The sequence below is a fragment of the Loxodonta africana genome, chromosome 11 (assembly GCF_030014295.1).
Source record: "Loxodonta africana isolate mLoxAfr1 chromosome 11, mLoxAfr1.hap2, whole genome shotgun sequence".
In the NCBI taxonomy this organism is placed as follows: domain Eukaryota; kingdom Metazoa; phylum Chordata; class Mammalia; order Proboscidea; family Elephantidae; genus Loxodonta; species Loxodonta africana.
The window spans coordinates 98,926,866-98,940,653 of NC_087352.1; the positions used below are offsets into that span (position 1 = coordinate 98,926,866).

Consider the following 13,788-nt stretch of genomic DNA (forward strand, 5'->3'; position numbering starts at 1 on the left):
CATCGAGTTGACTCAGGCTCATGGTGATCTCATGTGCTAGAACAGAACTGCTCCACGTGGTTTCCTTGACACATAAGGTGTATCTATCTCTCTACATATCTAGGCATTTGGACAGACAGACAGATGGCTCTGAAGGCTCTATCAGCCCTAAGGCTGTAAGTTCGTTATCTCAGGTATATTGTTAGTCTTACCATTTCCCTACCCGTATATCTTGAAATCCCACCTACCTGATAAAAACCAGTTAGTCTCTCCCTCACAAACATGACATGCTCTGAGCATCACTCTTCATTTTCAGTCCTTTGGAGCAGTGTTAAAGCAGCGTTAATACTTGGTAAAACACCGAATTTTGTTATTGGTAAAATGGAAGGTTGCCCTGTTTTTTCGGCCATTGCACCTTCGTTTATAGTAACTAATCAAGCTGACACAGGGTAGAAAGGGAAGAATCTGGTCTGGGTCTATACTGGATCAAATAGAACCCAGCATTAACAGAAGCAACCACTCAGATACAGTTGCCTAGTAGGCTGAGCTCATTCTGACACGTCTAAGCAGATGAAGCCTTCAGAGAGCAATACGTGACGGATGTAACTTCATCCACCACCACACTTACGGCGGCAATTCTTAGCCGTCACAGCGTCCCCGTAGAACCCGTGGGCGCAGCGTTCACAGTGGGCTCCCCCCGTGTTCCCGATGCACTTGAGGCACTCCCCGGTGACTGAGTCACAGTGGCCAGCTTCTGAGGGGTCCACATTGCCACTGCAATTGCACGGGGTGCAGGATCCTCCAGGCACTGTTGGGTTTCCATAGTAACCGTCTGCACATCTGTATAAAGGATTGAAAGCGGCATCCAAATAAAGGCAATTATTTAAGACATTACCAGACCATCCAGGGACCCTCTGAATTGTTAACAAGTCAGACTGACTATTTTACTGAAGATTTACTGTGGAAGGAATGCAACTCCAAGTTCAGGCATTCACAGATTTTCTGCTCCCATCGTGAGGAGAAGGGAGTGTGTCCAAGAGCGGGCAGAGATGTGGATGTGTACCATCACCAGCGCCAGGTCCACCCAGCCCAGCCCAGGCCAGCCCACTGAAGGGTTTCACACACTCCCTCGCTGGCCTTTCACAGAGCTTGCGCTGAGGCTTACAGGTGGGAAGAGACAACGCTGGCTTCCGAGTGCCGGGAGGAAACTATCACATCAAATCACCTATCACATATGGGATTATCCAGAGTGATACTATATTTAAATGTGTGCTTCACACTGCTCTGGATGAGAATTCAGATGACCTCAGGGAGATACAATACTGTTCTTTTAAAATTCCTAGGAAGTTTTAAAATTAATTTTTAAATGATATACTAATCTTTCTCTGAATTACATGAAATAATAATTACATGTTCAAACTCCAAAAATGTACTTAACTGCACATTAAGACACACACACGTGTAATTTACATTTAATTAAAACGCTTAATGCAGCCTTTTAAAGGTGGTTGAGTGAAGCAGAGTACCTCTGACACCAAGCGCCCGCGTATCCTGGGGCACACTGGTCACACAGCACTTGATCACCATCATCCACGTGGCAGGTGGGGCTGAAACTGTCAAAAGGTAGAGATGAGCACAATTTGCCCTGCCCCGGTGTGGGTGACCCAGTCTATCTAAATATGGAAAATGCTGAGTGTCTGCCACTCCTGTCCTCACATACTTCCCTGGGTCCCAGCCTCTTTGCCCAGAACCAAAGGTTTCCTGCCCATCCCCACCTGGAGCGGGGGGGGCTTGTCCCCATCACAGGCATCTGTGTGTGATGGGCACTCACTGCTCCCCATTCCTCAGCCTGAAGTGCTCTGCTCCTCTCTTGGCTTGGGCTGACCTGGCTCATTCCCGGTGCCTTGCGCAGCCGTCACTTCCCCCAGGGGGCCCACTTCCTCTGATGCTCCTGCTCCAGATGAGGTCCCTTCCTCTGGGCCCCCTGGCACCTGGCCTCACATGCTGGCCTTCCTGCCTCAGAGCACTGCCCAGCACTGGCACAGGAGTGAGTTCACTTAACATAGAAATCATCCAAAATTCCCTGCACCTGGGCACTCAACGTTCCCTCAGGGTACCCACTGCTGCCCCAGGTCCCTTTCAGACTTTGTCCAAGTCTTGGGGAGGCCCGTGAAGGAGGTGTGGGCTGGTTCAGAGTATAGCATGGCTTCATCAAGAGTGCCCTGGTTGCATCTATCACAGAAACTAGGGTTTCTAATAAAAGCCCCGTGGGGGGTTCTTTGGGAGTGGGTAGAGGCAGCATTCTAAAGGTTACCTAACATGAGCATATGAGTGGCCTCTCTGTCACAGCCTGCAGGACCACTTGTCCTGGGACATACCAGGCTTTGCCCAGCATCATCCCATCCACTTCCCCAGCTGTACACCCAGGGCCAGCAGCAGCTCCTCACGCAGCTGTGTTCTTTTTAGCTGCCATGCTTTGCCACACTCAATTCCTCTGTGGCGAGTGCCCTGCTATGCCTGCTTGCCCAATTCCTTCTCCTCCTCCACGTCTCAGATCGAAAGTGCCCTGAGGATGCCTCCAGGCCTCAGCGGGATAGATTCGGCATGACTTTCCCTGTGCCCGCTATAGTGATGTCCACACTGTAACTTCCTCAGGACCAGCAGCCACCTACAAACAGCACCTACCATGATACCTGGTACACAGAAGGCGCTCAATAAATACTTGTTGAATCAATGACTGAACCAGCCCATTCTCATTTACCTCATATGCACCTGCTTGGTCATTAGATCAAAATCCCTTAAGGCCAGGGACGATGTTCTATTCACCTCTATCCCCTATGCCTCCTCACCCAATGGCAGGCACACAACTTCTATACGTGAGCCAATCGGTGACCAACATGAAACCAAGAAGAAAAATTACCCAAGTGTCTTTGCTATCATGTAATTTTGCTTGAATATTTTACCACAACAACCTTTTTTTAAAAGACAATCCACCCCTCCCTCTTTAATCCTAATTAACTAATGCTGAACAAAATGTCACACTCTTAAATATCCAAAGCTTCGCCTTGAAGATATTAGTACCCATCTTGATGGAAATACTTGGGAAAAGCTTTTTTTTCTTGGGTAGAAAGAGCTGTTCTGACTACACTGGGCAGGCACAGCTGGTGGCGCTGTGAGGCATACTTGTTGGAGGGTGTGGAGAGAGGGCAGGCACAGGGCTGGCAGTCTCCAGGGGTTCCTCGGGATGGCACCCCGTAGAAGCCAGGCAGGCACTGTTCACAGTGGTCCCCCGTGGTGTTGTGTATACAAGCCTAGGACACAAGAAAAAAGAGACTCAGCTTAGGTTCTTTCAAGGGGTTTTCAGACTCTTTGGCAGGCATTGTGAAATCCAAGTGAAGTCCAAGTGGAAAAAAAAAAGACAAATACTAAAATTAGTCACCACACTGTCAGTTATATGGGGAAGAGTTGTCCGTTTTCAGATTAACTAATAAAATGTTTTATTTGTATAAATAAAGTCTGGAACCAGACTTGTCATCCTGTAAAAAAAAACTAAACCCTGGGATAAAACATATCAAACGACTGCTTTCAGACCCCGAACTACGGACAGTGCAGGTCTGTGACCCCTGAGAGAAGGGAAACAGACGAGGTGGTCCACCCCTGCCTGGCTGTCCCTCTGGAGACGTACAGCCGCTCAGGCAGGCCAACCCAAGCAGAGCATGTGGCCCGGCTGAGCTGCAGAGACGGAGGTCAGCGCTAAGGGAAGCTCAACAGCTGGAGCACAACAGGAGCTGCGAAAATCTGCACAGGGGGCTTCTTTGAATAGCTGCTGACTGCTAAGTGGCTCAGTCCTGGAGGCACAACAGCTGAACACGGGGCTGCTAACTAAAACATTGGCCATTTAAACCCACCGTGGCTCTGTGGGCAGGAAGCCCAGTGATCTGCGCCTGTAAAGATTAGAGCCCAGGTGGAGCAGTTCTACTCTGCAGATGAGGTCACCATGAGTCGGAATCAACTCACCAGCACGCAACAACAACAACGAAGCTGCTCACGTGTGGAGAGAAACTCTGTGAGGCCTGGCAAAGAAATCCCAGTGAGCTGTAAGCTGAAAATTTCAGAACTCACAGAGCTGAGAGACATCTGAATTCCAACCAGCCAGTACAGAAAGGCCTTGTTAAAGACTCAGGGTATTCAATAGAGACCTCAGAAGGAAAACTCCCGTTTTTTTAGTAGGGCTAAGCCATTATCTTTAAAGACTGTACCAGACCTGCCCCAACAAAGATTAAGAACAAACCTTGAAACAATCAAGCTGACTTGCAATAAGTTAGCTGCCTGCCAAAACCAGACTTCCATGGTCTTCAAAGGAAAGTAAAATCTAGAAACTTAACAACATAGCCCCACAGTATTTACCATGTAACCAAACACTACTGGATATGCTCCTGCCAGCTGAATCAGGGGAGTCTGGCAGCCACCAACCCAGACAGATAACAACTAAGCAAGTGGGCAGGAAGGGAGCATAAGGGTTTGCTAACAGGAGAATACTGAATGCCACTCAGCGATCTGGAGGAGCTGGAGAATCAACCTTTTGCAAATATTATAGTAAATATTGGCTCAGGCAAGAATCATCGTGACCACTAAATTAAAGAGCAAATTTTGATGAGGAATAGGATAACTGCCCAGTGTTAAAGTGTTTCCCTGAGACTACTTATGAATTACAAAAGCAAAAAAAGAGTAGCTACACAGTGGAGAAATGGACCATCGCCTGATCAGGTAATCAAAATCAGCATCATCAGTGAGGGGCAGACGGACATGTGTGCTTCCAGCCACGGTGCCCTGAGAAGGACACAGCTAATGAAGGACTCTGCTCTGAAACGCACAGCCTGAATCTACCCGGGAGGAGGCAACAGAAAAACCCCAAATGGAGGGCATTCTATATTTTAAAAACGAATTGGATTGTTCAATATGCCAATGTCATAAAAGATAAAGAAAGACCAGAAATATTTCAAATTAAAGGACACTAATAAATGACAATAAAATGCGACACCAGATCCTAGCTGGAGACCTGTACTTGAGGAAACACAGTGCTATAAAGGACATAATTGTGTCAATTGGCAAAATCAGAAAATAGATGGTAGATTAGAAAGAGTGTCAACGTTAAAATTTTCTGAAGTTGATAACTATACTGTGGTTACATAAAGAATATCCTTATTCTCAGGATATATATGCTGAAGCGTTTAGGGATAAAGGGCCATAGCGTATGCCACTTACTTTTAAGTAGTTCAGAAAAAATACATATATTGTGAATAGATAATAAGAATAATAAAGCATATGGGAAAAATGTGGACTGTAAGTGAATTTAGGTAAATGACGGGTGTTCTAACACCTAAGTACCATTTTTATTCCTACAACTTTTGGGTAAATTTAAAATGATTTCCAGTACTTTTTTTTAATGGGCACTAAAAACTATGAGACATGAGAAGAAGCAAAGACATGATTCAGAACCGGGAAAAAAGTCAGTTGTTAGAAAAATATCTAGACATTACAGAGATATTGGAATTAGCAGGCAAGGATACTTAAAAAGCTGTTACAAATATGCTCAAGAATTTAAAGGACAAGTGAAGAAATCTGTATAAAGAGGACCAAATGAAGCTTGTAGAGCATACATATATAGATATAGATATACAGAGTTATGCAGATATATGTATCTTGGGGCCCTGCTGGCACAGTAGTTAAGTGTTAGGATGCTAAACAAAAGGTCGGCAGTTCAGATCCACCAGCCACTCCTTGGAAACCCAATGGTGCAGTTGCACTCTGTCCTATACAGCCACTATGAGTCAGAATTGACTTGAAGGCAACAGGTTTGGTTTATATATACATGTGTATATGTAATATACATATATATATGCATATATATGTATATTACATATACACATGTAGAATGAAATACTGAATGAGTGGGCATAAGGTCAGATTAGATGTTACAGAAGACCACTGAATTTAAAGCAAAGCAATAGAAATTAAAACATGAGAAAAATGACATAAAAGAACAGAGGTTCAGTAATGTGTGGCTCAACATCAATGTGCAATTGTAGTGCCAGTAGAAGAAGGGAAAGAGGGAGATGGAGAAAAAAAATTTGGCTGGGAATTATCAAAATTTGTTACAAACTGTACACCCACAAATCCTAGATGTTCAGCAAACCCCACACAGGTTAAGCATTTAAAAAACAATAGTAAGACACATAGTCAAACTACTCAAACTCAGGAACAAACAGAAAATCCCAACAGCAGGCAGAGAGAAAAGACACAATACACACAGAATAAGAGATAAGAATGACCACACTTTTCAGTTGAAACAATGTAAGCTGTAAGTCAAGAGAACATCTTTAAAGTATTGAAAGAAAAATCTGTGCAAATATATTTTAAAATTGAAGGTGAAACAAAGCCTTTTTTCAGATAAACAAAAGATAAGGGGATTTGTCAGTCAGCAGATCTGCACTAGAGAAATGCCAAAAAAGAAAAAAAATTCTTCAGGCTACAGAAGGATGATACCAGATGAAATCTTGGGTTTATACTAAGCAATGAAGAGCACTGGAAATGGTAAATATATGAATTAAAAAAAAAAAAAAAACCAGTTTTTCCTCACTTACAACTTTCCTTTAGAAAGTAACATCCCAATGAATCAGCAGGTATATGGGAGGGAAGGAGAGAGGAGATAGATGCCCTGGGCTGCGGGAGACGCAGAGCTGACCATCTGGTCAGTTGCGTGCCTCAAGGACCCGTGGGGCCTATTCTGCACCTGCCTTTCCACGCCACTCTCCTTCCTTGACTCTGTCTCCCCTGGTCCCTCCATCACCCCCACCCCTGTGGTAATTGTCACCTGTAGCTTTCTCCTGTGACCTACACCCACCCATGCCTGTACTCATCCACCCCAGCTCCCATTTGGGAGTCTTCACTCATTTTCCTCCTCTTGGTGTCTCCTTGTCTCCCATTTTCCTTCATACCCCTTCTCCTGAGAGCCATTCATTTTACATACTTTTATTGGCCATTTTCGTCAAGCAATTTAAATAATATTTTCAGTTTCTAAACTACACACTTTTCTATAAAAGGTTGATCAATGTTTTCCAATATATTAAATTTAATTTGGACTATGCTGTTGTTATTGTTGTTAGCTACAGTTCAAATTCACCTGCTGCTCTGCAGGAAAGTGATGTTGCAGTCTGCTTCCGTAAAGATTAACAACCCTGGGAACCCTATGGGGCCATTCTACTTTGTCCTATGGGATCACTATGAATCAGAAACAACTCGATGACAGCGGGTTTGGTTTTAGGGTTTGGGCTGACAGTGGAGTCCCTGGGTAGTGCAAATGGTTTTATTATTCCTCTCACAGTATACAATGCAATATAATGTTTAAAATACAATATAATATTTAAAAGACCCAGCCATTTTTATTTAAGTAGTTTCTACCTCTGTATTGCTTTATAATCTTGGTAGGTAAATAATTACTTCCCTTCAAGCAAAATATACTTAGTATAAAGAGCTTAAAGTAACAAACATGTCCTAGAAGCAATAATCCTAATTAAAGAAAAAACTACCTAAAATCAATTAATATATTTCATACATTTTGGGGGGAGGAAGGGGAATTTTATATTCTGGTCATTGTTCTAATAAAAAGCTGCAACTAAATTATATATCCCATTTCACTTCCACCAAAGCAACTTAAAAAAAAAAAAAAGGCAGGAAACTTTAAATGGCATAAACTTAAATCCACAGTTTTCCTTCAGGATGTACAAGGTCAGGGACATCCTTCCTGGGGAGGAAGTATTTTTTACAAATCATTTCTGCTCAGCAAACGGACTGGAGTGGGCAGAAGGTGGGGGTTCAAAGTTTCAGCTTTAAACTCACAAAGCAAACGCCGTGAATATCACACTCGGTGGCGTGGCCGTGGCATTCACAAGGCTGGCAAATCCCTCCAAAGAGTATTCCATCCACACGGTAATAGCCAGAGAGGCATGACTGCAAAAGAAGGTGGGTTACTGTGCTTGTGAACGCGCCTCAGCAGGCAATACGAACATCTTCTCTCCGCTACACTAGAGAAGTCAACTGCTCAATTTTCCTGGAGTCCAGAAAGCTATTCGTTCCTTTTTTAAAAAAACAACTTTATTGAGGTATCACTTATATGACATGGCACTCACCCATTTTAACTGTACAATTCAATGATTTTTAGTAAATTTACCCAGTTGTGCAACTCTCACCATAATCCAATTCCGTATTTCTTTTTAAAGGCAGAAACAAGCACACAACCACTTAACGGTAATGTAAGCCGTCAGCATATAACTCAGCGGTATTCCACTGCAATATTCTTAAACTAGAATTAGGTAACACTCAGTCATTTAATCAGTGTTTCAACCAAAAGGATTTTTTACTCTCAACTTTGGTTTTTTCCTCCTTCATTTAAAATTCATTAAAAGATTCCATTATACAGATTATGGAAGTACAGGTCTGTGTCACATCACAGCAGGTCGGTTTCGCAAACACTACAGGTGTGCTTTCTATGGGCTAAACACTGGACAGGCAGCAGGGGCACTCAGGGACACTTTTCTCTACCCGTAAGGAGGAGAACCACCCAAGACACAGTAATTCATTTAATGCTCAGGACAAGCCCATGACATGTTCCGTTTCACATACCTGGAATCTATAATACAGAACAACTGGATTCTGTGCCCAGTAAACCGAAGGTGTGTGTGCACACTTCCAAGACCCATGTCCAAAACAGCCTGGGGCCAAAAAGTCTCTAAAAACAGGTTTGGCTTATCTAAAGCTGTCCAATGCGTGTGCTGGTAATTTGGAAACCCTGGTGGCACAGCGGTTAAGAGCTTTGGCTGCTAATCAAATGGCTGGCACTTCGAATTCACCAGGCACTCCTTGGAAACCCTATGGGGCAGATCTACTTTGTTTCACTATGAGTTGGAATCGACTCGATGACAGTGGGTTTGGGGTTTTATATACAATCAGGTTCAATCCTCCTTAAAAATGCATACTATGGTATGGGGCTCAATTTTCCCATAGGCTAAGGCAAGAGAGCAGCACTAAGACAGGTTATTTCCATTTGCCTAGCCCAGCCAGCTAGGGGAGCTATGAGGCAGTATTGCCTCCACAGCAATGGCTTTTTTTTTTTTTTTTCAGCCCAACAAGTAGAGGTATGAGATTCCTTTAAACAATGCGGCTTCCGATATTCCTACAAACATTCTTAATGTGCCGATAGCCCGAAAAAGTCTGAACCAGAGTTTCTAAAATTAAAATTCAAATGTGCATTATACACCTTCAGCGCACATTTTCCCCCTTAGGCAAGAATGGAAGTGAAAAAGGTAGCTGGAGAAGAGAAGCTTTACCTCACAAGAGATGCCCGAGTAGCCTAGGGGACATTCACAGTGCTCCACCTCAGTGGCCAAGGCCAGGTCTATAACATTAGGGTTTGCTGTGTCCAGAGAGACAGAATCCAGCCTGCAAACGGACAGGACTTGGTACATGACTTACATACTCGCAATGATACCTAACACCTGAATGAAGATAGGTATTAAAAAGACAGAATTCAAACAAAATGGTGATGTGACTTTTGTAAGTAAGGGTTTTCACAACAATAGGCTCTCTGGGAGCCATCATTATTCCCCTTCAACAAGGCCTTCAACATTTGGTACAACCATGTGCTTTGCCCACAGACAGCTGTGGGAACGGGTACTTCAGAAAAATCCATCCATTCCGTCCTCGTATCTCTAATGCAGATAGCTTATCCTCACATGTGTAATTCTGTTTGCTTTGAGGAGCCCTGGTGGTGTAGAGATTTAAGAGCTCAGGCTGCTAACCAAAAGGCTGGCAGTTCGAATCCACCAGCTGCTCCTTGGAAACCCTATGGGGGCAGCTCTACTCTGTCCTATAGGGTCGCTATAAGTCAGAATTAACTCGGCAGCCACAGGTTTGGTGTTTTGTTTTTGTGGCCAGGTCCTGCCAGAATATGACCTCGAAGTAATAAAATGACTAAAGGTGGACACATTTACTTAAATATGTTCTGTAAAACTTAAAACCATTAGCATCAGAAGTGTGAGAACCAGACCCCAAAGCAGTACAGACAGTTGTTAACTCATCAAGCATTTCTCAGAAGCCCCTGGAGTGCTTCCGATCCTGAGAGCAAGCCTGTCGCCTACAACGCGTATTTGTCATGGACAACTATTATTAGATCTTCAGTAAAATCATATTAGTAAAAATAATAATTTCTAAGACATCCAATTTCATTAGCTATATCCTTAAGATAATAACAGTAAAATATGTAAGTTTAAAATACGTAAGAGTAAAGATAATGTCAAAGTGTTTCCTTCCTCTTTGATACACACCTGTAAAGGGCCATTTTTGCAGAATTGTAGTTGGCTCTGATCAAGAGATGTGTGACATTGGCAAGGACAGTCATGAGCTGGTCACGATCTATCTCCCTTTTGCTGCTGAAGTCCCGGAAGTTCTCAGGCACAAGTCTGACCACACTGAAGTATTCCTCATAGGGCTGCAGTGACAGGCCCTCTGCCTGTGTGCTGAGAGTGAGCCCATTTCCCTGACATGGAACAAGAGGGAATGGATCTATCATTCAACTGAATGATCAAAAAATAAAATCAAGTTTTTTTTCCCCACAACCTAGTTTTCCATTGTGCTTAGGGTTTTGTGGCGAGAAATGTGATGGCATCTATAATTCTTGGTTCAGGGTTATCAGAGAAGTTGTTTCATCGCATTCCTCTCAGAGGGACTCAGATAATAGATCTAAAGAGTGTCGACTTTGCTGGAGTCTGGGAAAATAAACCAAGTCATGCATTTGTCCCAGCTTTTATCATCCCTAATCTTTAACTAAACGACAGACGTAGAAAAAGTATATAAATATACCTCTGGCTTTCCATAGGATTGTTGGTAAAAAAAAAAATCACTTGCCCCACACAGCTTCCAACTGCTGCAGAATTGAGGCGGAGGTCACGGGGAGGAGTACAGAAACTGGGGACAAGGAACTGAAATCATTTCTCTTGAGTGCGTGCAGACCCTTGGCGCCAATGTTTCAGGAGGGGAGAGGCAAGCTCTGCAGAGATGTGTCTTTTGGTGAAAGGGTACAGGGCAGAGGATGAGGATGTGGGAGAGGAACCTACGAAGGTGGCTGCACTTCACTGGTCCCCTTGTTGCCAGCACTGCCTAATTGATTCATTTGGGAGAGCAAAGTGGAGAGAGAGGAGAAGGGAGGCTTAAAAGGACTGAAAGGGTAGTTCCCAAGTATAAACAAAAACTCACTTCCTTTTTAAATGTGAAAAGATGGGCAAGCTGAGGTGACCAAGGGGAGAGCAGCTTGCACTGTCCTGAGGCAACTCCGAAAATGGGTCCAAAGACAGGATGCTTATTCTCACGAGTCTTACTACTGTCCCGAAGAGATAATGCATCGCTGACTGGCCACCTGGCTTCCCTGAATCACTTTGATTCACAGAGCTATCACCCACTAAGACCTAAAGCTCAATGCCAAAAGCAGTGTAAAAACAATTACCTTAATGATAACATCAGCGTGAGACACTAAGTCACTGTCCACTGCCTCCATTGGAATATCATAAGACACCGTGTATTTCAGGAATCCACCAAACGCGGCCAGCTGAAATAATTAAGTTAGAACGAACACCACAGGGGAGAAGCATCAGAGCCCCTAAGTAGCAGGAAGCAGTCACTAGGGTTCATCTGAAAATAACCAGGCTAGAGCTTGTCCGAGAGGCCACAATCTGTAAGGGCACTCACATTAAAGGCCATGGAGAGGAGACATGTCATATGAACGTTTTACTAATAAATGTTACCGAATTGCGGGATGCTGTTTTAGTGCACAGAAAACCCTTCCTTCTTAGATACCCCAAAGTAGATTACTATAACCTTCAGTTCACCATACAATAGACATTTATTTCACTTAAATATTTTAGGGGTCAGGGGTTTGACCCATGACTATAACCTCCACATTTTCATCTCCTTTTCCTGCTTACAGGCAACAGGAAGGAACATGTTTGATCTGCTAATATTAGTCTGGGTAAAGGAGGCACAAACGGTATTCCTAATCAGATATCCTCCAATGTAAAATAGAGATCTTCTTTCTGACAGTGTGATGGTTACTTTTATATGTCAGCTTGGCTAGGCTGTGGTGCCCAGTAGTTTGTCCAAATGCTGGTCTTGATGTTGCTGTGAAGGTATTTTGTAGATGGGTTAACATGTACGATCAGTGACTAAGGAAAGGAGATTACCCATGATGCTGTGGGTAGGCCTCAACCAATCAGGTAAAGGCCTGAAGAGCAAAAACTGAGGTTTCTTGGAGACAGAATTCTGCTTCCAGATTGTAACACAGAAATCCGGCCTGAGTTTCCAGCCTCCCACCTGCCCTGTAGATTTCAGACTCGAGTCTATAACATCAACTGCCTGAGCGTAGCCAGCCAGCCTGCGCGCGCTATAGATTTCCAATTTGACAGCCTCCACAATTGTGTTAGCCGATTTCTTACCCTAAATCTCTTATTGGTTCTGGAGAACCTTGAATGATACAGACAGGCTTGTAACCACGACAAACAACATAATGTTCAGAATCCAATCTCTGCACTATAAAATTGGAAGCAACTTCAAGGAAAAAAAAAAAATTGACCTCTTACTATGAAACAGAGGACATCTTCTAGGATTATAATTTGATGGGGAAAATAATCATTTTCAAAAATAAACACTACTTAAAAATATATAACCCAACCCAGTGCCGTCGAGTCGATTTCGACTCATAGCGAAAGGAAGTTATAAAATTAAAATATAAAAATCAATTAACTAGAAATTTACCAAACTACAAGCTACTATGAAAGCATAACATGACTTGAAAAGCACAGGGAGCCAGAATGACTGAGACTGACTGATTTCACCGAAGGTATTTTCACATGGATCAGAATCTGGGCAGAAGTGGCATAACTGGTGAGTAGAAATGGAAATACGCCATTGAAGAGAAAGATTAAATCATATAAGCCAACTCTTTACTTTGTAAAATGCCTATTTTGCATTTTCTTAAAATCCGTTCCTGAATGTGAAATTTATGAGTAACAGTGTAATGATAAAGAAACTGAGGAAACAATGTATTCCACAAACCTTTATTGTTTTCTAAATGTCAGGCCTTTTACAAAACCATGAAGATGCTAAGATAGAGACCCAGCCAACTACAAATAAAGTGGGAACGCGACTAACACTTCATTAAAGGCCCAAGTGATTCAAGAATCCGGAAAAGGAAAATAAAATGTCTGTCACTGGAGGGGAGGAAACTTTCTAAAACAGACTTCCTATGAACTGGGCCAAGAAGAACTAGAGTTCTTTTTTTTTTTTTTAATAATTTTTATTGTGCTTTAAGTGAAAGTTTACAAATCAAGTCAGTCTCTCACATAGAAACTTACATACACCTTGCTACATACTCCCAATTACTCTCCCCCTAATGAGACAGCCTGCTTTCTCCTACTCTCTCTTTTCATGTCCATTTTGCCAGCTTCTAACCCCCTCTACCCTTTCATCTACCCTCCAGGCAGGAGATGCCAACATAGTCTCAAGTGCCCACCTGATCCATGAAGCTCACTCCTCACCAGCATCCCTCTCCAACCCATTGTCCAGTCCAATCTGTGTCTGAAGAGCTGGCTTCGGGAATGGTTCCTGTCCTGGGCCAACAGAAGGTCTGGGGGCCATGACCTCCACGGTCCTTCCAGTCTCAGTCAGACCATTAAGTCTGGCCTTTTTATGAGAATTTGGGGT

At 43.3% G+C, this 13,788-nt stretch overlaps 1 protein-coding gene across 1 annotated transcript in view; it reads right to left on the reverse strand.

The window, feature by feature from the left end:
• Positions 1-13,788, reverse strand: part of LAMA1 (laminin subunit alpha 1) — a gene marked incomplete at its 5' end in the record, with an annotated part of 156,831 nt that overhangs the window by 95,007 nt on the left and 48,036 nt on the right. The window contains 7 exons of the mRNA XM_023544158.2: positions 608-819; positions 1,506-1,592; positions 3,163-3,290; positions 7,879-7,989; positions 9,366-9,477; positions 10,362-10,573; positions 11,537-11,638. Coding sequence (XP_023399926.2) covers positions 608-819; positions 1,506-1,592; positions 3,163-3,290; positions 7,879-7,989; positions 9,366-9,477; positions 10,362-10,573; positions 11,537-11,638 — 964 coding nt within the window. The remainder of the gene's footprint in view (positions 1-607; positions 820-1,505; positions 1,593-3,162; positions 3,291-7,878; positions 7,990-9,365; positions 9,478-10,361; positions 10,574-11,536; positions 11,639-13,788) is intronic.